The sequence below is a fragment of the Netta rufina genome (genome assembly GCF_964035555.1).
Source record: "Netta rufina genome assembly, chromosome: 17".
Lineage (NCBI taxonomy): Eukaryota > Metazoa > Chordata > Aves > Anseriformes > Anatidae > Netta > Netta rufina.
In genome coordinates this window covers 5114164-5141205 of record NC_140141.1, presented here as the reverse complement: position 1 = coordinate 5141205, position 27042 = coordinate 5114164, and the positions used below count along the sequence as shown (strand labels likewise).

At 40.9% G+C, this 27042-nt stretch overlaps 1 protein-coding gene across 2 annotated transcripts in view; it reads right to left on the bottom strand.

Annotated features, from left to right (window-relative positions):
- Positions 1 to 27042, bottom strand: part of ARVCF (ARVCF delta catenin family member) — a 146146-nt gene that overhangs the window by 60145 nt on the left and 58959 nt on the right. For both annotated transcript variants that reach the window (XM_084297219.1, XM_084297220.1), the window contains 3 exons: positions 18624 to 19231; positions 10489 to 10988; positions 1961 to 2144 (listed from right to left, as the gene is read on the bottom strand). In XM_084297219.1, the coding sequence (XP_084153345.1) occupies positions 1961 to 2144; positions 10489 to 10988; positions 18624 to 19231 (1292 nt within the window). The remainder of the gene's footprint in view (positions 1 to 1960; positions 2145 to 10488; positions 10989 to 18623; positions 19232 to 27042) is intronic.

Sequence of the window (27042 nt, the reverse complement as noted above, 5' to 3'; positions counted from 1 at the left end):
TCATACTTCTGCATCTCTGCTGTCCTAGACTTGTTTTAGCTCACATTCTGTTGCAGAGAGGAGACAGCAAGGCAACTCTCCCCCTCTCTACACAAGGGGTTGCTCCCTCCTCAGCATAGCAGAGACACCAGTAAAATACCTTTTACAGATTACCTTTTCCTGCTGATCTGCCAACACATTTCCATTTACCTTAAGCAGCCACTTTCAGGCGTGAAATCACCTTGCCCCACACCTGACTGAATGAAGCTCCGAATTTTCTGCAAGTTGCTTAGTCCCCTGTGACTAAGACAACAGCGACTATGGACTGAAATACATCTTCCCTCTCAACAACAGAAGCAGTCACTGTTCTCTAACTGCTGTCTCGATGCTTTTGAAGTGACTTTTTAAAAGCAGGACACTTGAATTATCCAAAGTGGAATTCTCTAACTAGCGTATCTCAGTACTGCTGTTCTCTGCATCCCTCTTCACTAGCCTTTGGAAAATAAAATGGCTGAGTGGTGTGTGCTATTTTCACGTCCTGTAAAGCCAATGCCTTTCTTCATTAAAAAGTTTCCTGGAATTTAGAAGTTTGAGTGGATTAGGGCACTGTACAGACTAATAAAAATTTATGATGCGGATTAGGTTAGTCTACTAATGATCAATTTATTGTCTACACTTCTTGGAGAATCTCACATTCATTCAGATAAACCTTTTATCCCCCAGCACGACTAATTTCCTCTTGTGGAACACCATTAGAAAATGAGACACTAGTAGGAAAAACCTATGATGTCTGGAGCCTACTTAAAGGACCTTAGTCTCCAGTGGGACTGCAAATAATTTCAGTAATGGGCCCTTTCAGAACAGTTTTCATTACTTCCTTCATTTGTGATGTTACTCAAGGGAATAGTTTGTGCAATTTAGAGACCACAAGTCCAAGGAACAGAAATGAACCAACTTCAGAAGAAGCATTAATCAGCAGAAGTCTGACAGAAGTATACTTCAGAGCAACAGAAGGAACAATGCCAAATATTTATTAGCTTCATTCAAACTAATTGACTTCTTCATGAAGCTGGAGAATCTAACAGGACACCTCCACTATTTTATCTCAGAGACAAGCAAAGTGAAAGGAGTCAGTATTTAGAGCACATGGTTCTTCGGGTTTTTCTGACTCTACCTGACCCCAGCTTCTAGCACCTATCATCTGACTCTTGAGGTGCCCTCAGAAATTCAAATACCATTTCTAACCAGAAAAAAATCCTTTTCAGCAAATACCAGTAATACTAGAATTGTTCAGTAGTTCAGGTTCTTAACTGTATTCCCATAGGTCCTCAGCCACTTGAACTTAAAATAGGAGCATCTCAGTAACTTCCACAAAAGCATCTGTGGCTAAAATGGGACGCATGTTTCAGGCTAGGTATATTTCCATGAAATCAGTTTCCTAGCACCTGCAAAAAATGCTTTTTTGATAGCAGGAAGTCCAAGAACAGGAAGGGAACTGTTTCAAAACATGCTTTTAAAATAAATAAAAACTGCACCACTGGGGGAAGCAAAGAACATACTCAAAATTTATAGAAACATCCCACTAATCACAGCACAATAGATAAATGAAAGCATGATTCGTGGTACTTATGGCACAGGTTGCATTGAAAGATACTTATTCTGTGCTCAGTTTGGCAGTTAACCTCTTAACTGGATCACTCCCCATTGCACACCTCACTACAGAGGGCCACTCCACAAAACCTGCCTAAATCACCGACTCTTCATACAGACCTCACTGGACAGACCTACACCAACAAGGTTCTACAACAAGAAACTGTGGCACGCTAATTAAAGCCAGCATTGCTATTGTGGCCACTGAAATGGGGATCTCTTTGCAAAAACAGAAGGTATATGATACGTGATTTTAAATCAAAAGAATTAAGGAAATCCTTAACACAGGGTGTGGTGAACAACCGAGGAATACTTCCCAGCTCTGTCTTACCGTAAACAACCAGAAGTGTTCTTGAAGACAGTCGTCCACTCGGCATCGCGAGGCTTCGAGTCCTCGTTGGGCTCGCTCTCCCAGCCCGAGTGGGGTATGATCACCTCGTTGGTGAGCGTCTGCAGGCCGTGGTTGATGATGACCATCTTCAGGGGCTCGTAGGAAGACAAGTTCCATAGGGTGCCTTCAGGAGAAACAGGGATAATTAAACAAATAACAAGAGGATAACAACTATTTTTTTGATTAAATAGGATCACGAGAAGGCTAAATCACAAAACTAAGTGATCACTTGATGAGAGGCCGGACTACACAGGTAGCTCAAGGAAAGCTCCACAGTTGCTGCAATGGAAGCATTTCCAAAGACACAGAATCACTGTTATCAAGATATGGATAATGTTGAAGTCATCAAGTTGTAATACACAGTACATACATGTGATGTGGAGATTAACAGGATATTTCTACTATATACAAATGTGTTGTTGTTACACTATTAAGTCAGCTATGTCTCAAAAAGCAGAATTCATCCAGTGAAGCAAGCCTTAAAACCAGGGCTGAATTTATGAAGGATTATTGATCTTATGCTTATCCTCTGCACCAGACAGTATTTCACACAAGACTTCTCTGTTATTTACTTTCACATTCCGCTGTCACAGACAATATCTGTGTTCAAATCACCTGGTGTCATAAGCATACGGTTCCTTGAAGAAGCTGCAAACCAGGACTCCTCCTCAAGTCTTTCCATTTTTACCTCACTTGTGAGCTAAAATAGACAGATGTCAAGTATCAAAACAATAGAACAGCCTCACAACTGTAAAAATACCTGGTCTTAGATACACAACACAACTTTCCATCAGACCTGTAACACTGTCTGGTAGTTACTGCTTTTGAAGTTTGGACTAAAATGGAGAATTTCTACATAGGCCCAGCCTTGTAAGGTTTAAGAACAGTGGGTAACTACACTCGGTGGGAGCTAAATGCAGATTTTTGACCTCTAAGGAGAAGTGTGAGGATGCACAAAATTTCAGATAGACTGATTGGAAAAGCTAGATTTCCCCAGAAGTCAAAGAAAATCTTTTCTAAGTGAATTTGTGCATGTTACAGGTTGGAGAGCTCTGCCTCTTAGCCGTATTTGAAACAAAACACAAAAGAAAAACAAAGGTGCAAACTTCTGTTTCAGTCCCTTTCAACCACTCCAAGTTTTAAAACCTACAATTTTCAAACTTCAAAAATGACTGGAAAACGACATTGGATCTGTGACTTTTGTCGAATGGTGTAACAAGCCCATTGCCTCGCTGAGCCCTGCCAGCCACCACAAGGCACCGGCGGTCAGGAGAGCACCACGGCTGCCCCGTGGGAACTCTCCTAGCACCCGAGCTCTCACAGCTGCAAGTTGGAAGCGTCAAATGCCCAATGTCCTATTTTAATATCAGAGCATTATCCGTATAGGGTCATGGCAAGTACCGTGTACAAAAAGGAATTTTATCTGCATGTGAGCAGTGAGTGGCACTTACACGATAACCTCAAAGGCTGGTGCTTAGCAGAGCCTCGGAAGTCTAACACTGGGCTGTCTCCGATTCCCAGTGGGCTTTACAAAAGCCAGGTGTCTGCTCAGACTTTGGAGACTACAGAATTTCAGAGGCAGACAACAGAATGAATGCCATGTTTGTGTTTTTTTTAACCCTGCCATTTGTAGATACTTTGCAATTTATCATAACTTTTTTTATGCTTTCCAACAAGATAGTATAGGTGAAGTATGAATTAGTTTTCTTTGTACCTTTATAATAATTACCCTTTGTCATTGTGAAACATGACAACCAATAAAAATAAACAAACAGAACTAAGCTGGAAACACTAATTGGTCCCGTTTTGTTGTGGAAGAATGTCTTTAATTTTCATAACAAATTGGTATAAGAAACAAATTTAAGTCAATATTCATAATAAGGCTATAAAGCCTGACATGTAAGTTATCAGATTAATTTTAAATACTTCACTAGACGGTCTTTCTTTAGTCACTGTACACCAATTCCTTAAGCATATCAGACTCACTGACATAGAAATAACAACTACAAGTAGATCCCTAAATGCATTGCTGGCTCAGTACTTCTGAAATTCAGATGCAAAATCAGAACATCCAGCACTGAACTAGACAGATAAATCCCAGAAAATTATACAGTGTAAGTCAGGGCTCCTCCATGGAACATGGATGAAGCATTTGCTTAAAAAAGCAGGAAAAGAGAAACTGAGGAACCTCACATGGTGTTTGTAAGGAGCCTGCATTTCTGTCCTTTTGAAATGGAAGATATTTCTACTGGAAACAGTGTCAAGATTAGAAGTCATCTGTATGTGGGAAAGTTAAGTTTTAAAATCTGACAGCCCTTTGTATGTGCATTTCAGGAAGTAGCTCTTACATGTTTCTTCTGCATCTGAAATGAGATTCTGCCTTTTCCTCGTTCCTGGAGGACTGACAAAATGTGCTGTCTGTGCTAGGGAACTACAAAGGCAAATTTCAGTGCTTAAGAACAATCAGGCAAATAAATACTTAAAAAGACAAAAATACCTACAAAATTTCCAAGAGCTCTAAATATTAAAGAACTACCCAAAAGTTTTCCAATGCTCAAATCTTTTGCCATTTTTCAGACTTAAAGATTTGCATCTAGATTCAACCTTCAACCCAAATCTGCAAAAACAAAATCATCTTCTCCAAACTCCCTCTGTTCTATGTTCTCACTCAGCAGTAGTTATTTCAAGAGACTAAATCCAGCTGGGCTTAGTATTCTCCCCGGGTTGCAGAACTGAAGCATTGCAATCCTGTCAATCTACACCACGCAAGTGAACCTCACCGATGCCCACGCCTAACAAAAGGATCTCCTGTACATACTCATCCTGAATTTTTAACAAAAGACTGAATACAATTTATGCAATAAACCATTCAGAAGCAAACACATTTTGACTGTCAGTCTCCGTGCCCTCGAGTGGCTACGAGACAGCGGGGATTGACGTTAAACAGAATGCCTTTCCTCCATCTCCTCCGAAGAAACAAAAAACAGTTTGCAAGCCTTTCAGTTTCTCACCCACCTCTCAAATGTTTCATAGGAAACACTAACAAACTAAGAATAAAAAGTGTCTTCTTATGAAAAATATACAGCAGAAAGCTCTTCAAAATATTCAAAAAATGTCAAAGCGCTTATATTTATAATGTCCCCCTTGACGCATGGGGAAAACCAAAGGAATTTGGCTGCTGAGCAGCATTCACTGAAGAAAAATGCACAGCAGCATTTCACAGACAGATAGCCCAAGATAAACAGTGATGATGGAGTCCTGTGGTTCCAGAGGCAGAGAGAAAGAAAAAAAATCAGATTCAAGCTCGACTTTATGGGGAAAGTAGTCCATAATAGGAGATAAAGATAATAAAAAGCAACAATACGTTTTTATTATTCAAAGTTACAAAACAAAGAGATCTAAATCCCAGCATCCTTTCAGCTCTTGAGGAAACGAAACAAATGGTAGAACTATAGACATGACAGCCATATACACGCCAAAAAAAAAAAAGTGAAAAAAAAATTCTTATCAGACTGTAGGTTTCAGCAGTGTAGGGAAATCTGAGTAAAAAAATCCCTGTAAATTTGACATTCATCTTGTAAAAATCACTCCCTGCCTCTATTAGCATCACACACTAATGATCCAAAAAGCTAGAAACACCGTTTTTAAAACTCTAATTTTACTCTATTCAAATGAATAGCACTCAAGAGAAATTAAGTCGCTAACAGCAGCGTAAGGGAAATGAAGTTATCTAAGTTTTCCATACGCTTTCACAAGTATTTGCCTTTTTGACCAGAGGTTGAATGAATTTTAGGACTTGACAAAGAGCTACTGCTTTTCAGAAGATGATCACAATCATGATCAACTCTTTATTTTATTCATAAGCACTATTTGCAATGTACTTACATAGTTCTAACTGTAATCATTACCTTACTCTTTCAGCATGTTAAGCAGGGACAATAGCTACATATTTTTATTTCAGAAGTACTAATTATCATACAAATATATCAAAATCACTATAAGCTATAAACAGCTATACAATTTATGTCATATTAAAAGCGATTAGGGCCACAGCCATAATTTTCTAAATCTCCGCCTCCTTGGAGCTAATTCTGTAAAGAAGATCTCTGAAGGAATTCTGCCAGAGCACAATGATGCTATTACCTTCCAAAATCCAAGGCACATCTTTTCCTGCTGTGCTTGCTTACTTGCAAAAATCCAATGTCACCACAAAATTAGATCCTGAAGCTGTTTAACTCTTCGTGTCTGGTCCATTCTAAATCTTCCAGCGTTTGGGAAAAAAGCACTCTGCATTACATTTACCAAGGACTTCTTGTTGTATGGTGGTCCTGTACATATTTACTGGACACATATAGCCTTGTTTGCACCATTCCAAGTCCCAAAGAGTGGAGCTGGGCTTCTTGGAGTTGAATGATGGTCAAGATCAGAACCTCCACATGAACTACTGTGTTGCAGAACACACTTGGAAGAGGGACATTCTTCTGACAAGCCTTCTCATAGAAAATGTAATCCAAAAGTTCAAGACAGCACAGTACTTCAATGAGAAGTTGGTGCTGGATCAGCTGACAGCATCTTAACATACATGAATGCCCAGCAGTTGTGAATTCTGAGTGAGCTGATCAATCAGAAAGATTCTATTATAGTCTTAGATCAAAATACATCCTCCGCAGAGCATTTTGAAGGTCAATCATTTTTCAATTAAAATCAGTTTGGCAATATACAGCAGCAGGAAAATCACGTTCTGCACCACTTAAAATCTGTGCAATGTCGTTAAACAACAAAATTACTTTCAACTTTCCCACAAAGAACAAAATTATTCATTAATGTTACCAACTTCTGATTGCTTTTCAAAGAATGTAATAGAATTTTGGTCTTGCATATCTGATAGGAACATTTGCTCCACAAAAAACCCTTATCACTCAAGATAAAAAACTCTTGCAGCTTTCCCAATCAGAACAGATTTCATTCCTTATCAGCTTAATCCTCATTTCCCTCCATTTATCAAGAAAATGATCCACAGAGAGTTCAGCACTATAGTCCCAGATTAGAGAGGGATACAACGCAGAACTCTGTGGAATATTTCTCATCACAATGCTAGTTGTGATTTACTTATGGACACTGACAGTTAAATCAAGCTTCCCTCAGTGCAGTTGATGGAGCCATTTTGTAACTCCACACATTAAAAAGCAAGAAAAGGAAGATCTGTGATACCGTATGATTGTATCTTGAGTTTTGAAGGTATTTTTTACATGCCTCACAAATTTGTATTAGCCTGATGTACATCATAGTTTAGTGCCATTTGCAGTTATATCAAGACCGGCTGGTGAAACAGCTGTGACATTAACCCAGAGGTTCTCAATTCCACTAAAAACTTCATTACCTGAAACGGGAAAAAAAGCTACAGACTTGCTTAACCTGGCAGCAGTGCTCTATCAGTATATTCAGCCTGCTTCCAAAATTGCATTTAACTTATGTTCTTCAAAAAAAGTATATTCTGGGCAACATTCAAGTGAACACACTTCTGACATGCTATTCATGATCACGCATTCAGCAATGGTCTTCACACATCCAATTCCTTCCTCGTGCTTCCATGCAGCTGCATCTACTTCTTCTGCATTTTCCACATGTTGCTGTGCCTTTTTTCCCCACTCCATTAACCCACTGACCAGGCCCAGCTGGCTGGCTGGGCTCATCCTGCCCTGGACAGCTGCGGCTGCTGTGTCAGATCACTAAGTTAATGAGAGGTCCTGGAGCTGTACTACAGCCAAGGACTCTCACAAATGAGAGAACAATGCACACTTCTGCCAGAAAGCACCCTCCCCAGCTGCAAATGATGGGGCTTCTTGGATGCTCCCATGTAGCTCCTGTCCTGCAGGCAGGCAGTGCCCCACACCCGGAGAAGCAAAACTTCAAGACTGGAAGCGCTCTTGAATTCAGGCATCTAAATTATTTAAATCTCTTAGGAAAGCAGGATTATTTCATCAGCCATCCACATCTGGGATAACCAGCTGATTACGACTATCCAGCCTTCAAAAAACAGCCAGTGCTGAATTACAGAAATAGCAAAGCACAGGAAAGGCAATGCCTCATACCAAACCTCAGTGTGTAGCCTTTTAGAAGAAATAAACACGCAAACCCTGTACACAGTTGTCTTTTCTTCCATTTTGATCTCAAAAAGATTATTTTTTATTTTTTTTTTGCATAGCTGCAGAAGTCCCCAGAGATTTCATGCTAGACAGAATGAAAAACTTCCATGGCAAAGGTTATCTTTGGCTTATCACCTGGGAAAAGTTCGCTGGTAGGAAGTCAAGATTTCTACCACAAGAATGCCAGAATTGTCACCTGAATTTTTGAGGCTGCAAAACACCATCTTTTTTTGCAGCAGCCCCGGCTGAATGCTCTCTTTGCCATTAAGTTGGCTCTTGAGTTTCTCTCTCTGCTGTCCTGTGGATCGTATTTCTGAGTGAACAATTCCACATTATCAGCTGAAGCTTTGAACACTGGCTGCAAAGTACGCTAGCATCAGCCACACAGGCATTGTTGGAATACTCTTCTCTTCTATTCTGATGCTTCAATGTCTCACACCGGATCTGGTGATGTCGTTTTAGAAGTGGAATGAAATCACTCCTAGTTAGGTGGAGATTAAACGCATATCATCTGTTGCTGGACATCTGTTTAGGTTAATGCCCTCAGTATTCCTGGTGTTTCTCAGTAAAAAGAAATAAAGATCTTTAAATAGCATAAAATGAAGTGGAACAAAAATACTATATTTAATTAGCAGGAGGTACTGTCAAATAAAATTTATTTGAACTGTAAATCTAATTAATCAACTGGAAATCAAAGCAATCACCATTTAGAGTGAAAAGGGAAAACATCCAGTTTGTTTTTGCCATCTCAAAAGTGACTGATTACCATTTAGCATTATAATGATATTCCTTCAGAGTAAATTACAGACTGGTTTCTCCTTTCTTGAATCCACAGAAATAAATTTATTCCTTCTCAGCACTCCAGAAATGAGTTTTGAGTAAACTAGAACAGTAGATAAACAGAAACTCTTTATTTAAAAAATAAAATCAAGTCAGCCATCATACTAAATGAGTGCAACAAATGGAACATAAATACTACCTACAGAGCTTCCACGCTAGGAGACCAAGCACACACAGCAATCAAGGCAAAACCAAAACACGCTCCACAGAGCTCTCCTCTAGCAGCTGTCTGGAAAAGGACTGGAAAAAAATATCTGGTTTCTATATTGTGTATTTAGACCCAGTATTCTCAATATGCTATAATGGTGGGGGGAAGAACGGTCGGAACACCCCAAGCCACTGTTCATCTCAGAGAATTTTGATTACCAGTAAAAACCTGGACAGCTGCCATACTTTTGAGGCGATTATAGAATTATGATGTTTACTTCAAATGGCTTAATCCACATTGTAATAGGGTCTGCTTGGACAGTCCTACACTGATAAGGTAGCTAAAACGTTTCAGTCCTGGACCCAATTCTGCATACAAAAAAACTCTCCAAATTTTTTTTTATTCTGGCACTGAAATCCACCACAGTTCCCGTTTTTTCCCCTGCTGCTTCTGAGAAGAACCAGGGAAATCCATTTCACTCCTCATGAGCTACGAGAGACTGAAGAACAATACATTTTCTCCTTAGTTTAGGAGCTGACATACTTTTCCACCCTCTTCCACTTAGTGGCTGAACTTTGAAACTTGGCATATACTTTACTACTCCTTTTGGATGATGTCCAAGACTAAGTTCAAATAAAAATAGGTTGAATAATGGAGTTCTAAGTGATTGAAAAATCCCTGGAAAGCGTGCAAGAGCTCAGTATCTTCAAAATGTAATTCTCCCTTTTCCGATTGTAAGGGACAATCCACGCGTCCACCAGAACATCTTGCAGCAGGCTCCTTAAATTCTTTGCATTTCCCAACCCTCAGCTCCAGGAGTGCTGCAATTTATGTACAGCCTCAGACGCCCCGGCACCAGGGTAGGAAGCGCTCCTGAGGAGCCTGACTGTTCTATCAATATAAAGGAGTTGGGACATGGCAGCGGGATCACTTTATGAGAGATTAACAAGGAAAGTTTTAGATTAGCATATCTTACCTCATGGTTATAACACACTGAGGGCAGGCACAGTACAAATTACCTGTCAGTGGAGTTGCTATAACTCATTTCAGCTTCAGTAACTCAACCACATGCAGTTGCACGCTACATCCAAGAAGCACCATCTATCTCTCAGCACTCACGAAAACCAGTGTGTGCAACATATACAGATGATTTGGATTTCCTCCTAAAGGGCACATTTGCCTTAGGCTTTCTCATACCACAAACACTGAGCAGCCTAAGAAACAGCGGCAGCCAGTGATCTAAATTCAATCTTCTAGTCTCCAGAAATTCTTGTTCCTGAAACTGAAAGAACTCCTCTAAAGAATAACTTATTAAAGAAAATGCAGACACTGACCTGTAATCAGCTCTCTGACTTCCATGTCATTTGTTTTTCGCAGAAGTCTGATCAAAGCGGGGATGCCGTCACAGTTCTTTATAGCCACCTTGTTTTCATTATCCTTCCCGTAGGAGATGTTTCGGAGAGCCCCGCAGGCCTTACGATGGACCTCTGGCTTCGGATGGTCGAGCAGGCCCACCAAGATGGGTATCCCTTTAAGGTGCCTCACGTCCTTTTTGATTTTGTCATTCTCATAGCACAGGTGCTGCAAGTAGGCCGCAGCGTTAGACTTGACTGGATCAATAGGGTGGCTGAGCATGGCGATGACTTCGGGGAGGTCGGGGTCCCTCCACCTGGGGTCTTTGCGAATGCTGTCGATCGAGGGGGAGCGCTTCCCCAGGCGGTCAATGCTGGCCATGCTTCCTCTCTCCGGCTGTGCCAGCGGTGCTGCGTAGCCACCATGAAGGTAAGGGATCCTTTCTTCAACCATCTCTGTCTCGATGGGGTCATCGTAGCCCCTGTAAAAAGCAACGGTCCCAAGAGAAAGAAAGAGGGGGGGGGGGGAAAACACATTTAAACATTCTGTGCCCCTGAGTCAGTATGGAGATTTCAGCTGTGATCAAATCTTTTAATATCACAAACATCATTTGGAACAACCTATTTACACTTTCAAATAATTTATTTGTAGTAACTTGAAAATTAAAGCGTAGCTGAGCATTCAGCAGCGATGGGACTACAGCACTGTATTTGTTTGGCTAGCAATGAAATGATGACAGGAACTGCAAGTCATCAAACAGATTGCTTTCATTTTGGTCACTTAGCAAAGCAATTATGATAGAGCTGGAATACATTTAGTAGGAAACACTGAGCTTCATTAATGCCGCTAATTCTGCGACAAACCAAAACTCTAATTAAAGGCATTCAAGGCCTGGGCAGAAAGACACCACAGACACTTTTCAGCAAATCTGAGAAGATCCACTGCACTTCCATGACAGAGCTGATGCTCACACGAGCATACTGAATTCATCTACATAAATAAGGATTTGTCAAAGATGACTGAAAACCTAAGGCTTGAATCCAAGCACATCGCAGAAGTCCACCTTGCACAGAATCAGCTGGAATAAAGATAAGAAAGAGACTGATGGTCAGGAGAGCTGGGTCCAACTTCTAACACCACAGTAATTTGCTGGACATCCTAAACAAGTCCAGAACTCTGAGCTTTCCTCCCCTTTCCACCTCAGCAACCATCCTGGATGTTATACGCTGTTCGAATCATTTGTAGGGTTAGAATGAATGGCACCCACCTTGCTGTGCCTTCCCTGTACTGAACTGAGGTAAGGGCAGCCAAAACCAGCAAACACACCTATTTAAGATACGGCTGTCCTTGCTCAAACAAAGTGCAAATTTACGGTCTACACAGCTGAAAATATACAAAGGCAGCATATTCGCACACAACAAATGTCCACGTTAGTTACCAAAAATAAATAAATCAGTGTTTGCCAAATACAACCTTCTTGTTCTTTATTTGCAACCACTGCAACTATAATCCTCAGCCTTCACAAAAAAATCCACACAGATCACTTCCTACCATGAGCCACTAAGGCAGAATATTTCTGCACGAGATTTATACGGAAAGAAATGTACAACCTGTGAATTTGTTTCTGAGACCCACTGATACACCTGATCCTTTATTCAAAGGGCATTGTAGTTATCCCAGTCAGGCAAGTAGTTTTAATCGCTGCAAAAGGAGTTATAAAACTTTCATTTTAAGCACTGTCTGATGTTATTGAAAAGTTTCTAACGTACAGAAGGAGACAGGGATCATTAGAACTCAGAAAGAGAATGGAGCTCGCTGTTATCCTAAAGGGACTGCTCATTCAACTAGATGCAGGGGAGAGAAGCAACCGGAGGTAGAGACAGGACTTAGTATTGCACAATTAATGCTTTTAATGTTAAAAGCACCTCTACTGACCTTAAGTTGCTTTAATTGTTGTTCTAAACCATAAACTGAATGAAAGGATAAAATGGGCCAGTATCCAAAGCTCAGAATGAAGCTGAACCTGAAGTTATTTGTGTATGTATAATTCAGTACTTGCCCTACACAGCCATTTCCAACATCTGGACAGCTGTTTTATTTTCTGTTGCAGAACAAAGCTGCTTCCATCCTTCCGAAAAGAAAGCAACAACACTGAAAAGATCTACTTTGTGCGTATACATAGGAAAGAAGTAATAACAAAACCCCTAAACTGCTACTCAAACTACATTTTGTTTTTGTATCTGCAAATTAGGCACGACCAGCATTAAAATTACAACAAAAAGAAATTCTTTTCTCAAACACCTCCTGAAGTTAAATTCTTATTGACAGCACAAAAGTAAAAGATTAATTTTGGTAGTTGCCCTCTGCACAGCTGTTGCATGCTTGACTTGGTAACTTACGATTCAGCACTTCTCAGCCCTGTCTGCAAGGTAACCATACACTACCTCCCTACACCTGCACAGTTAAGTATCTCTCTCCTTGGCATCCATGCAAATACACAAAGATAATTAATGTCTTGGGATGCAGTTTGTTTGCATTATTGTGATGAAGCCTTCCAAAAAGAACCATGCAGATGGGTCAGTCTCCCTTATGCCATACCTTCTCTGCGCCACACAGAGTTCTGTGGTTCTGTAACATTTGCTCAGAAATAAAACTTCAAAATTTGGACTGCAAATTGTGATGCTGTCATGACATTAGAGCACACCACATAACTCTTATACCTACACTACCTTTTTTTTTTTTTTAATTGTCAATCAGGTTATTAAATATGAATGTCAAATGTCTGAAATAAAGCATAAAAAAAAAAAGGAACACAACCTAACTTTCTGCTTACTGGAACAAAGAAGTTTCTCCTTCCATTAAATTGATACAAAAACTGATGCTTTGATGGTCCCTCTCTGATGTAGTATCCAGAACACAAAGCTGTGCTAGAACAAAATATAGGATGATGATGAGTGTTTCATGTTGCAAGGAAGAGGCTGCATTCCTGAGTGCTGTGAGTATGGATGGTTCAGGATGAATTGCACAGGTGATGGAGAGAGCAGCACTGTTTATAACCCACCAGGTACTGCCCCGCTGTGAAGTGGTGACCACAGCACGTACTGCTGGCCCCAATCCACCGCAGAAGCAAAGTGTCCTCAAAGAAACAGAACCTGAACGATATGGATGCTGACGAGTGATTTTACAACTGTTCTATTTTCAAGCCAGTCCCATTCTCACATGAACTGTTCACTACTAACAGGCTGAGCAGCTATACTGGGAAGAGAAGCTACTCAACACAGGAGGAGGAGTAATGAGAACCTCAGTAGATAGCCACCTGTGCTCAGGTGGCCAAAGGCTCTTTACTTGTGGGACCGAAGAGATCTGGTAGCGTGCCAGGGTTGCTGAGAATGAGCATCTTGACTTCCATCTGCTTGTAGCAAGGCAGCTGAGTTTATAGGATGCTGTGGGTCTCACTGATCACCTGTCTCAGGGAATTGATCAAAACACATTCTAGCACCGATAAAAACTAGGAGAGCGCTTGTGGATTTATCATCTTCCTTGTGGCTTCAGCACAGGCACATTTGAGTAAACAGGTGAAGGATTTACACATTTAATCCCCAGCAATTTATACAAGAGTTACATTCATCACAGTTTGCAGCTGGTGTCTGCTTTTGGATAAAAGACCAAAAAGGCTTGGGATTTCAGTAGTGAACTTTGTGCCAAAACACCGAAGAGGAAATCTAAAGGCTTTGCAGAATGAGCTCCTGCTTCTGCCAGCCTCTGTTCCCTGATGGGAGGACGTGCAGGAGGATTCAAAAACTGGATTGAATTTTCTGCTGAGACAAGTCCGAGTTAGGGGCCATATGGCCCCTAACACTGAAATCACCTTGACTGGAACCACCTAAACGCTGCTAATGGACGAGCTGACTCAGGCTGCAGCTGCCACAGAAAACTCAGCCATACATCAATCTTCTGTTACCTGCATCCAGATCAATGAACTTGGATCAAACAAATTCACTCTAGGGAGAAGCCTCAGAGAAAAAACAAAACAAAACAAAACAAAACACCACCAAAATTCTCCAAATTGACTGCATTTGGGCTCCACCCCATTCTGCCCAGGCGTGTCTGACCCAAACAGCGTCCCAGCATTAACTACATCCTGGCATTACTCTTGCAGTTGGCTTCTAAATCAAAGAGGCTGATTTACCATGACAGACGTTTCCCCAGCTTCAAGGGTGCCTGCATGGATGCTGCTGGAAGACCAGACTCGAAGCGGGTGGAGTTAGGCCTGAAGTGCTGACTGAAAGCTAATCTGCAAACATAAACCTTTATATTCTAGTTTAAAAAGAGACCACAAGTAGAATGTGAATAAGAAATGTGTGGTACCCATATTCTTGCACGATCTATACATAACAGAAGCAAAAGAGACCTAGTGTTACAGTTACTGAATCTAAAATTTGGCCCATTTCCTACTGGTAAAAACTTGGATCAGGAAGTAGCCAGCAACAAATAGCATTAGTCTCTTAAATCAGACCTCTGACAGGAAATTTACCAGCAGAAAACTGGTTTGTTGTTGATTTCCATTAACATTAGAAATTCCCATCCTGTCTAGTCTGGGATGCACAGCAGCAATAGCTGCTCCAGAGTGTGTGTGTGTTTGTTTGCTGTTTTTTAAGGGAAAAAAAGTCCCACGGATGCTAATACAAGTGCAAACTGTAGCGATGTGCTATGGAAAGAAATCACTACAAAGGCAAAAGAAAAGTAGAACAGAAGACCATTTAAAAAAAGGATGAACTACGAGTGGCCATTTTTTCCTGCTCATTTGTGTTAACTGCAATGTAATGACAAAAAAATATTCAAATAATTTTAGGAATGTCTTCTGTGAATGAAAAATATTCAGTAATTCCTGCATCTCTTTTAAAATGGCTGTATACAAAACACCTGTCACCACCATGAGACTATGTATTTTTAGAAACTATAATAAAATACTCATTATTTAATAAAGACAACCCACCCAATGAAGAAAAAAAGGACACAAACCCAAGTAAAAATGTGTCAATACCTTCACAAGTAAATCTGAGCACTATTAGATCAATATTATACACCCAAATGCCTTTCCTCTCACCCTGATTTGTTATGCAATCTGACTTAATCCAAATCAGAGCACACACTGAGGACAAGAACATCAGATGCCAGGTATTCCTCTTTCAGAAAATAATATAGGTTAGAGCAGAGACTCGATATAAAAGAAATGAGGACCAAACCCAGCCACATGCACTGAAGAGCAAACAGATGGGATATTTGCCTTTGTGCACTTGTCTGGATTTGTAAATGCTGGTGAAGAGGCACATTTTCCCCCAAATTTAAACGAAACATAAGTAGCTTAAAACAAGGCTGGTGATGACAGAAGAGCACAATGGATACACGTCTCTCTGATCAATCAGGTGCAGCAGGAAAGGAGTGGGAAGAACAATCTGTAGTTGCAGTTCCCTTGACTAGGATCCCCTACAGACACTGCCTATCACATACGGGTGAGAACTCACCGCCACGGATTTGGATGAGAAACTTCCCTCTGTGCTGAGACACAACACCATCACAAGCAGTAATGGACAGGAAGGATGCTTTTTTCTATTTTAAACTACTGGAAAGTGAGAGCATCGTATTGGGAAGAAAACTTTTTTAAAGGAAGAGAAAGAGAGAATAACTTGAATTTCCACAGCAATCAGCTAACAGAAGGATTCAGTTCCGTCCCAGCACCACTCGATTAAGTTGCCCTACCTGAAAGTCGGTGTGAGACAGAAGACCTTCTAACAGTGTTATTATTATACCTACTCTACACAAAATCTTTGTAAAAGTGAAGGTTCCACCAATTGATCACATTCATTTCATCATTTTCGCAAGTAATAACCTCTTCCAAATAAACCTAGGGAGAAAAATAATCAAGTAGTAATTACCCTCACCTAGTACAAAGCGTTATTTATTGTCATTAGTTCCTGGCAGATCAGTAGCATATCTGAAACGCAGGTTTATTGAATTGTTCAAGTATTTCTTTGAAATGTCAAAAAGTAACTACTCCTGAAGAGGCCCCTCAAACAATCTTCTTATGTGCTCACAAGCTAAAGTTTGCTGCCAGTCAGGCTAATTACTTGTCAAATCCTCTTGATCATATTAAACATGGAAAAACTCACAACAAAAGGAATGCACAACAAAAATTGTGAATCGGTCCTATCCAAACTGCAAGGAACAATAAATCAAAAGGATGTTTAAAAATATATTTTTAAAATGCAAATAGGCAGTTTCTGAGGAATGCGTTCAATTATTCATCATGCACAGAGTCAGAAAAACGTTAATAAAAACTTTAGAAGTCCTGTTGCCTGACTGTTCTTAACTAGCACTGTAAACTTTGCTTAGATGTAGGGGTACAAAACCTAAAGTTTGATAAATCAATCGGTATTTTGTCACCTAGAAAACCCTCAACACAGTCCCAGTTGTTAGTAAGCTGGCAAGAGCAAAGATGACAGAAGGGACTTCCAGGAGGTTTTGGCAGATATGCCTTGCCACCTTGTGTTTTTTTCTTTTTTATACAGATGACAATTTGCAGGTGCTTGGTGATTCCATTTAACTTTAGAATGAACTTCCAGAAACGTGAAGGAAGATAGAGCTATGAAAGGGTGAATGAATCATCAGCATTGCAGTTCTCCTACTTCGTGGAGCTATAAAAAAAAAAACAAGGAAAAGGCCCACGCAAATCCCACCACCAACTCCTGCTGCTGCTGAAGAGAAGCCTCTGGACAGAGGTGTCATGTCGAAGGACAACCTACAGACACAGAGGCTGCTGGGTTCCAGCCACTCTTTAACGTTCTGGAAACTACCCCAAACTACAAGAAAATCATCTGAACTAAATCCATATCAAAGCACAAATGACGAGGCTGTGACTTCATGAAGACATATGCAAAATTTGAACACAGCTTGAAGAACAAGAATAGAATTTTTTCAGGTTCAGAGAAGATGATTTTCAGCCGAGTAATAAGACTACTCCAAAGCTTGTTTTTTTTTTTTTTTCCCTCCAATGCAAGAGCTGATAGCTGCAAGCACAGCATAAACAACTAATACCAGAAAATATGGCACAAAACAGAAATGACCCTTGGGAAGGGACTGAACCAGAAGTAATTTGTGACTGGTCTCTTCAGTTACATTTAGGGCAAACACAGATGCTCTCCTCTCCCCTTTATTTAGACTGACAGGATAAAATAACAATCCGATCTTACAAAATGGTTGAAGTACTTCAGTGAGGTTCTGCACAGCCTTGTCACACAGCTGACGGTGTACAATAAACACAGGCCCAGGAGCAGAGGCTGTCAAACACCTCACAAGACAGCTTTTATATAATGAGGCATCCCTTCATCACCAGGTATCAGCTCATCTGCAACCAAACAGCTGTTCAAAATTTTTCTTTGGCAGATGTGTGCATAACCAGACCTGTCAGAAGTCTCACAGGTTACAGTTCCCTTTTTTTACCTTGCTAGTGTGGGACAGCACTGGGAGAACGCAGGGCAGTCACACTTTAGGAAGAAAAAATCACTGAGCACTCTTCCAGATTGCCTCTTTCTTGCTAAATTAAACATGCACTAAAGTGGTCCAGAAACACAGACGAAAGGGATTTTGAGCACTACACTCACTCCCTTCTGTACTTCATGTGCATTTTGCAGTTATTTATCGGCTAACGAAATGATGTTGCTCATAGTAGGCTAGGGAGCTCTCCCCTTCCCTAGAAGAAAATTCTTCCTCAAGAAGGACAACCTGTTCTTCCCGCTCTTATGTTTAGGACATGTTTTTTCCTACAATTGCTTTTGAGAAATGATTGTTTCCCTAGCCAAGATCACAAGTGCACTGCAGTCCCAAACCAGTTTATTCTTTGTGTCTTGCGTAATGCCTTTCCCACTTCATCCTTCAATTTTCCCATTCTTGAGATTTTAAGATCTTTATTTCACTACAGTGCTTATATCGACCACAGCCACTGCATTTTTTTTGTGACAATTAATTCCTGAACTTTCCAGACCATTAAGAGTTCAGATGTACATATTTAACTAAGCAAAACAACCATTGATAGCATTGCAAGGAACATGAATTTTACCTTCCTTTATGAGGTCTTCCTCTCTCTGACACTCCTGCAGATGTCCTTCGGTTCACAGTAGAATAATCAGGATCCAGTTCATATCCTTCATCATCTACTCCAAGGCTGCGGTTATCATCCTCCAGTCCGTAGGGCTCTGGCTGGAAGCGTTCTGGCTGAGAGCGGTTCAAGTCAACGTTGCTGCCCACTGGCACCTGAGGCTGGGCAACCGGCCCGTAGTTATCCCTTCTGCTTGGCAAAGTGAAGCTACCATCGTCTGGCCGGTAACTGTTTCCTGGCACGTAGGCGTAGCGAGGACGGTAGTTGACACCACGGGACAAGCTGCCGTAGCTGTCTGGTAGATCTCCGTAGCCATCGTGACTGATATAAGGGCGATACTGGCCCTCGTGGCTGTCAGGGTAAGAATCATTGTAGCTGTTGTAAGATCTGGTTAACGTGGACGATGCTTGTGGCGTGATGTACCGCTCCCCGTTCTTCATGTACCTCCTGTCGATCGAATCTGTGTAGCTGCCCATGGGAGACGAGCCATCCATCGACGGCAGGCCGTCGGGTCCAAGCGGGACCTGACGTACTGTTCTGGTGGTGACTGTTTTGACCATTTTGGTAACCTGTGAATTAGTAGTGAATAAATATGTTAATTTTCTCCTTCCTGCACAGTGTGATGAGACACAAGGAGAGCCAGAACAGTAAAAACTGGGAGAAAGCACCACGAAACATACAACAGCGACAAGCCTGTTGAATGGAAGCGCTGGGGTACTCCTATTTCAAGTTCACATATTAGGTTTAGTATACTGTATCAATAGTGCGAAAATATCTCTACACAGAACTGAAAAGATGGGTCCTAGATCCAGAGTTAAGTGCATTCTGGGACTCTTACTACTAAATCAAAAACTCTGCAGCCAGGTGACAGCACATAGAAGCAGTCCAAAGGCATCAGGCCAGATCAAATTTGCCCAAAATGTTTTCAGGAGGTATCTTTCCTACAAAAGACTTTATGATGTGGAAGAGCCACAGCCTATCCTCCCCACTATTGACATAAATACAACATCACATCCTCTAGTCTGACACACAGAGTTATGTGCTCCTGCCTGATCCAGAAGTTTGTCCCATGGGGTAGCTGTTGAAGCTCAAACTTGGTAATAACATTTAGGGAACACCATGACCTCGAACAGTCTTCTAGCTCTTAGACAACACAACCACGTTCCCTCTGAAGATCTGCTCACATCCAACCACTGTCATACAAACCCAAAAAGTTGTTGGTGTCACTCCATTAGTTTGGTGCTGAGAGTCTTGAAACCAACACAGCTGAACAACAAACACGAGCTCCACGCAGCTCTTGCAACTGTAGTTACCTTAAACATACTGGCCTAGACAAGATTATTTAAAATATTAACAAAAAACCTGACCCCAAATACATCTTTATCTCTTTTTTCTGTGAAGCATGTTTCAACAGACAGAACCAGACTAGATCACATAACTGACAACAGCTGTAAATGAAGTGTCCGGAGGGCACTGTGTTCGGGATTTCTTGCTAAAGGGTAAGAAACAAAGACTCCTCGAGAGCTTCCAAGAGCATTCTGCCCTTCATGGGAAAAGTCTGGTAATCTGCGTAAGACGGCTCTGGACAAAAGCCACTGCTATTTACAAGCTACCAAAGAAATTTCTGTTTTGCTTGATACGTGGAGTCCACCGACTTCTGTACTGTCTTCCACAGCGACCAGCAAAAGCTGCTTTAGGGAGAACAAGAAATCCAGCAGGAGCCAAGCTACCCTTGGTTACCCTGACTTATAAAGTTACCTTTATGTATAAGCATGGTTACGTCAAGAAAATGCTGACTTTGTGTCCTTTGTAAAGCACATCACAAAGATGAGAGGGAGAGTGAACACACCAGAGTGGATTATGCACAGGAGGGGAACACACAACACAATTACTGACCGTTACTTTGGGTTTCTAAAGCAAGCATTATACAGAGAAATGAGCATACATAACTGACTTTTCTTCACAGAAGCCGCAGAGTGAAATGTGTCCATCAAGAGAAACAGTGACTACTGCAGGGATTCCCAACTGCTCCCTGGGCCTGAAGCCCATGTCGATACCTAGACCTGTGCCTCTGATTTACACCTACAGACTGGCACCAGATTAGCCAAACTGCTGCTAAACAAAATAATTAGGGTACATCTCTTGAAGCAGCTCCAGACACGTCCTCTAGCCAGATGGTTTCCCACAGAAATCCTAAACAATAATTTCACCCAAGCAGTATTTCTTTTCTTCATTAGCAAATGATACTTCAGCCTAATGAATCGATGAAATCCTGCAATAGTGCAAGCAGCACAAATGGCTCTCCACCAGCAGCATAATTAAGCAGCACCATGATGTTGAATAAAGCATAGCCAGGTACCAACATAATCTTATTTTATCTTATCACCTAATTTGGGCCACAGCTGAACATCTTCCTCTTAATCCCAAAAGGATTTCCTTACCAAGTAAACTTCAAGAAAGATGCTAGTTTCCAGCCCTCCAAATATCCCTTTTGAACTAAAGGCACATGTTATAATAACTAAAATAACGGAATTAAAAGCTAGAAACAAGAATTTGTTTTGTGACAGCATCCAACAGTGTTTTTTGCTTATTACCTGTGCACAATACTCCAACTTTCCATTCAGCATCAGCATGACGGCTGTCATGGCATTTATAAAGCTAGACAGCATTTAAAAGACAAAAAAGATTTGGGACAGCTTACAGTGGCTCTTTGTAATGTGGACATAAACAAGTGGAATACAGCTCAGTGTTCTCCTACTGAGTTTGAAACAAAAGTTGCATTCAAAGCAGTGTGCTCAGAAGTGATCTTCTAACAGTAGAAAAAGCAACATTTCTCAGGCCTGAAATATGCAAGTTTTGCAAAGCCCTGAAAAAAATGGACACTAAGTGCTGGGACTCAGCATTCTTGAACTGGGGGAGCAGTAACCTGAATAACAGGAAGTCAGGTAGCATTTCTACACTTTGATGAATCAGAAATCGATACTTTTGCACAGTAAAGAACAAAAAAGTAGCTCTCTCAATGCCAAGAAGAGGGCTCGCGTATCCTCACAAAGCTCTTTCTTTCAGCACTATTCAGCAGAAGCCAGATATCCTAAATCTAATTCCGAGTTCCTCTTTTCAAGACACGTGGTGCAGTACACGTATAGTTGGTCAGGCAACTTTTCACAAAATTTTCTAGATCAGACAAGGCAAGACACCTAATTTACTACAGTATGGTTGCGGCAACAGCACAAGAGAAGCAATAAGCTTTGACCTGCAAGATCCTCGGACACGGGCTGTGCAGAGGAGCCACACTGCTGCGTGTCTTCAGCCACCACTTCTCCTGCCAGTATGGACACTTAGGCATTTTTGCCCATTTACTTTTGTGGAGAATCACTCTCACTGTCAAACAGAATGGGGTAAAACAGCACAGAAACACCGTGGGAAGGACAACTGACTACAAGAATTCAGTACACATACACAAAAGATGATGAAGTAGAAAATGATAACTTTCTGAAGAACAGTTCCTACACAATTTGTGACTTCACCATTACATTTAATGGCAATTGGGACAACTTCACCATGCTCTGGTGCTCTACAGAGTACAGAGATGTCTATCACCAATACAGAATGCAGGAGATTCAGTTGCATTTTTTTCCCAATTTGCTTCATTTTCATCTCTGAGCATAGACAAGTTTTCCACATCTGTGCTAGCCAAAAAGACGCAGCATCAGCCGACACACGGGGGAGAACAAGTTTACACCATTAGCACAGCTTCACCTCTACTGTTTGCTGAATGCTGCCCCTAAGCAGAAAGAAACAGCAAAACCAAAACCCCTTGTCAGACAGATAAAAAGGAACATTTCACTCAAGCATTAAGGTACACGTTTCTCCTAGCATCAAAGCATTCAATAATGCTACAGGTGTTACGGTGGGGGAATCAAAGCGAGTCTTCCTACTTTGAGAGACAAGGAGTATTTGCACTACGCCTCATTTCTCAGGGGCAGGCATCGAAACAGAAGATTTATCACCTGATAAACAGACGTTGTTGCCTACAGGACAATAGAGGGAAGCTTTTTGGAAGCAATTAGCCAGCACACAGAGGAAGGTCCATTTATTAGGCTTCCAAGCAAAAAAAAAAAAACAATAAACCTTTATTTCAGGAAACTCAGCTCAAGGGAATGTTTCATTTATATTTCTTAAAAGGACAGAGGCACTCTTGAATAGCTGACAGCACAGTAATCTTCCCTCCCAACATTTTTGTGGTTTCCTAATACTGATGCATTAGCCAGAGAAAACGAAGCTGTTCCAAACGGGAGTCCCAGCAGTGCCTTATCTGCGAGACACCTGATCCCGCAGATGCGCCCGATCTCCACAAAGATTTATTAGCATGAACTCTGCACCGCAGATACGTTCTAATGAACAATTCAGAGATACAAGTTACTCAGAGGTACTGCAATTTGACTTCCTCTGTTTATCTAAAGAAAATCCATTTAGAGAGGTTTTTAGCCTGATTACAAATCAAAGGGTGCTCAATTGCTTCACTGCCACAATCCCACAGATTACCAGACAAGAGCTTCAAACTGCTTCTCTAGGAAGAGGTTATTTGAATACGCTTGAAATATATTTGTAGTTGTGTATTTCCTGTAAATTATATTAAGGTTTCAGCCACAGAAAAAAAAAGAAAAAAAGAAAAAAAAGAAGTTCCAACATACCAACTTATTCAGGCCCTCTGGAGCCAAAATCCTAAAGCAATCATCTGTCTTCTAAAGGGACGGCATGTGGGTGCTGTCAACACACTCACCTGCCCCCCAAACAGGAATATAACCACACTGCAGGTTTCCTGACCTTGCCATTGTTCTCTTCCAACCCCACACTGCAATTATCCTGTTCGGTAATTACCCTATGAGCTCCGTGATAACGTTAGTCATTAGTTCCATCTCTGGAAAGCCATTTGCCAACAAAACACAAAGGAAATATTCACACATTTGAAGCAGCTTTGGCATTTTTCTGTCTTTTATCCTTCTATTTTTCTTCAAGTGATGGGAAAATAGTGACTGGACTTACTGGATGCATGTCTAGCTGGTACAAGAAGGTTTATCAAAGTGCACAGTGCTCAGACAGTGGAGAAAAGACAGTACTGAGATTTCAATGGAAGCCTGCTTTCACAGGCAGTTGCTGTCAACTTAACAACTACTCCTAATTCCTGCCTTCCATCTTGTTACTGAGAGCTTTTGTTTTTCAGTTTTGCTTTGTCCCCCACATTTTTTTCCTTTCCTTTTCTTTCTTTTTTTTTTTTTTGATTAACTAAGTACTTTATAAAAGCTGACAGGGCTAAAAAATTTGTTGAGACTATGTCATAAAACAAAAACAGATGAGAAAGAATGTGCAAGGATAAAAGCATTCTGACATTTCTGAGAGCTTATTTTTGAACTATGGACTGTAAAAAATAATCAGCTCAAGCAGGCTGAAGCTATTACCTTTCTATTAAATGCTATGTAAGAACTCACCCCACAGGTTTTCAAAACAACAGCTCAAATTTCTCCCCTTTAATTTTAAGCTTAATGTTTCACATTTTCAAAGGGCCCTCAACTTCAGCTGAAATCCATTCCTGCTCCATTATCTAACTCCCCCTGAATTTTCTGCAAAGTTTCAAAGACCTGCATCCCAGGGTAACTGGCACCAACGCAACCGAGGAGTTGAAGCCACAAGCACTTCCCAGTCACTGGTGCTAGGAAGGGATAGCAGCAGGAATCACTGTAGGGAAAGACCTGGACTTTGTGAGTATTAGAGAGCACAAAGCAAATGGATGGACTGGAAATAAAAGAGCTTTGTATACAGATTGATTTCACAGTTTGTCATCATAAAACATCACTTTCGATGAAGAGAAGTGACCTAGATCTCTCAAATCTTTCAGCATTTCAACAAAGACAAAAATAAAAGGTGCCTGAAGAAAGAAAAAAAAAAAAAGCAAGCATTAACATAAACACAGAAATCTAGTTTGTTTTACTCCATTCTCTTCACTTACAAACAGGTTTCCTCTGACACATGGCAGCATTCCAGCCTACTGTTGAAAAGTGGTAGTCCTGTCCCCAAGGTGACTTTCACTGGTTTAGCACGATAGGTATTTGGCTTCCAGAGAGATTATAAAGCTGAAATGAAGCATTATCTGATAATTTTTTTTTTGTGCAGGGAATGTTATGTAGGGACTTAGCCAGCACAGTACTAAGATAATAACAGTTTGGGGAAAATTACTCAGATATCTCATTTTTGAGAAGGCAGATGTTCTCTATTTAAAATATGTCAAATATTAAATTCTATTATGCCTTCTTCCTGCTTCACTGCTACAGGCATCATCAGAGATGTGGGGGAAAAGCACACCAAACTGTCAATGTTTCTGCGTTGAGGTTGTTTACTTAATGTATTATTGGCAAGAATAACCTCTATACAGAAGGGCTTGGAGGGGAGGGGGAGAGAGGAAGGGAAAGGAAAGGGGAGAGGGAGAGATTTATAAAAGAAAACAAGGAACAGCAGCATACAGGAGCATCCACTTTTATAGCTTTTGCTATGCTCCAGTTCCAGTGCAATAATTTCGTAGACATCACTCTCCAGCAAGCTAGCGAGTTGTACAACACAGCAAAAACAGTTTTCTTTTGATGTGTCCAAAAATACACAGAGGGTTGACTAATGCACATATAAGCTATGTAACAAGAAAGTACACCTTTGGAAAACTCCTTTGGTCTCTTCATCTCTTAAAAACATGACCTGTGTTATTTTGACTGAGAAAGCAACTTGTCTTGCTTTTTAAGACAAGTAGGGTTGGAAAACGTGACTGGCACTGTCCAGAAAAACCGTCTGGTTACAGAGGTAACAAGGAGAGGTTCTAAGGCCTTCTCCAAGGAAGCCCTGAGCAAATGAAACAGAGCATAAAAACCTTTATTTGTATGTTGTGCTAACTTGCTTTTTTTTTTTGCTCAAAAAAAAAAAAAAAAAAAAAAAGCTGAACATAAACTTAACCTCCTAACATTGAACAAACACAGTGTGACTATCCCAAATTTAACTATTACCCTTATTAAGTAAGGGATTAGATTGTTACTGTAAATAGATGTTAGGATTCCACAGAAGATGCTGTTCCTTTACAAAAATTAAAGGCACAGACAACAAAAGCAAGGCTAGATTTATGGTGTTTTTTTCTTTTTTTTTTTTACTCCCCCCCCCCCCCCCCTTTTTTTTTTTTTTTTTTTAAATCTAGGAGGGAACAGGCAGAGAGATGCCAAACAGTAGTTTTAAAAGAACCTACTAGCGGGAGCATCACTAAAGAACTCATTAAAACGAGCCCACTGACAATACAATTCCCACTCTCTCCAGGCAGCAGCACACCCCTTTGAGATGTGCAAACCACGTGCAAAGCCAGCAAACCCATCACAGCCAGGACATGGGGACAGTCCCCTGGCATCAGCACTACCACAGCTTCCAGCCCTACTCCTGCCAGTAGGCACATGCTGCAACTTGTGCCACTCATTACCCAAAGCCATTATGTATACAGCCATACAAATGAACAATCCTGAAATAAATCTTAAAAGGCAGAATTGTATTGGATTGTTCTACCAGGCAGATTCTAAACTAAGAGAGGTGACATTCTTGCCTTGAAGTAGTATTTTATTGTTGCCATCGAGTGGCAATTGATCTGAGATAGCCAGTTTCTAGGTAGTCAAATTCTGTAGGTCCAAACCAACAGTTAGTAGGGTATGTACTGATTAGTGTGCTTGTCTACAGAGAGGAAGCACTCGCCCAGGGAGATTAAAATTGCTCAAGTACTCATGCACTTGCAGCAGAGCACCGGGACAGTACTGATCAAGTCAAACACCTCAACTATAGCCCCATCTGCAGCCATTAGTCAAGAGGAGGACCAGTGCTCCTGCAGCACGCTGCATGCCCAGGGGACACATTTGCATCTCGCATCCCACAGCAACTCTCCTTCGCTGTCCTCATCTGAGCAACAAGGTCAGAATTTTGCCACCACACAAAAGGTACTAGGAAGCTTCATTTTCTCCGTAAGGCACTCACGTGTAATAGGATGACCTATAAAAGCACCATGATGATACCTATTAGAAGTGATAGGAAGTCAATGCCAATTAACTGCAGGACACTTAACCAATGCTATGGAATTCCAATGACAACAGTTTTCATTTTCACATTCACTACCAAAACAAAACATAAGTTGAAACCAATGTGATTAAAGAAAAAAAAAAAACACAAAAAATCTGACCTCGGATTCATCTCTAAGTGCTGTTAAATTTACACCATATTATCACAATAAGGAAAAGTCAAAACAAAACCACTCAGAGACAGCAACAACCTCAGCAAAGACCCAGTGTTTCTTTCAACAGTTAGGGCTATG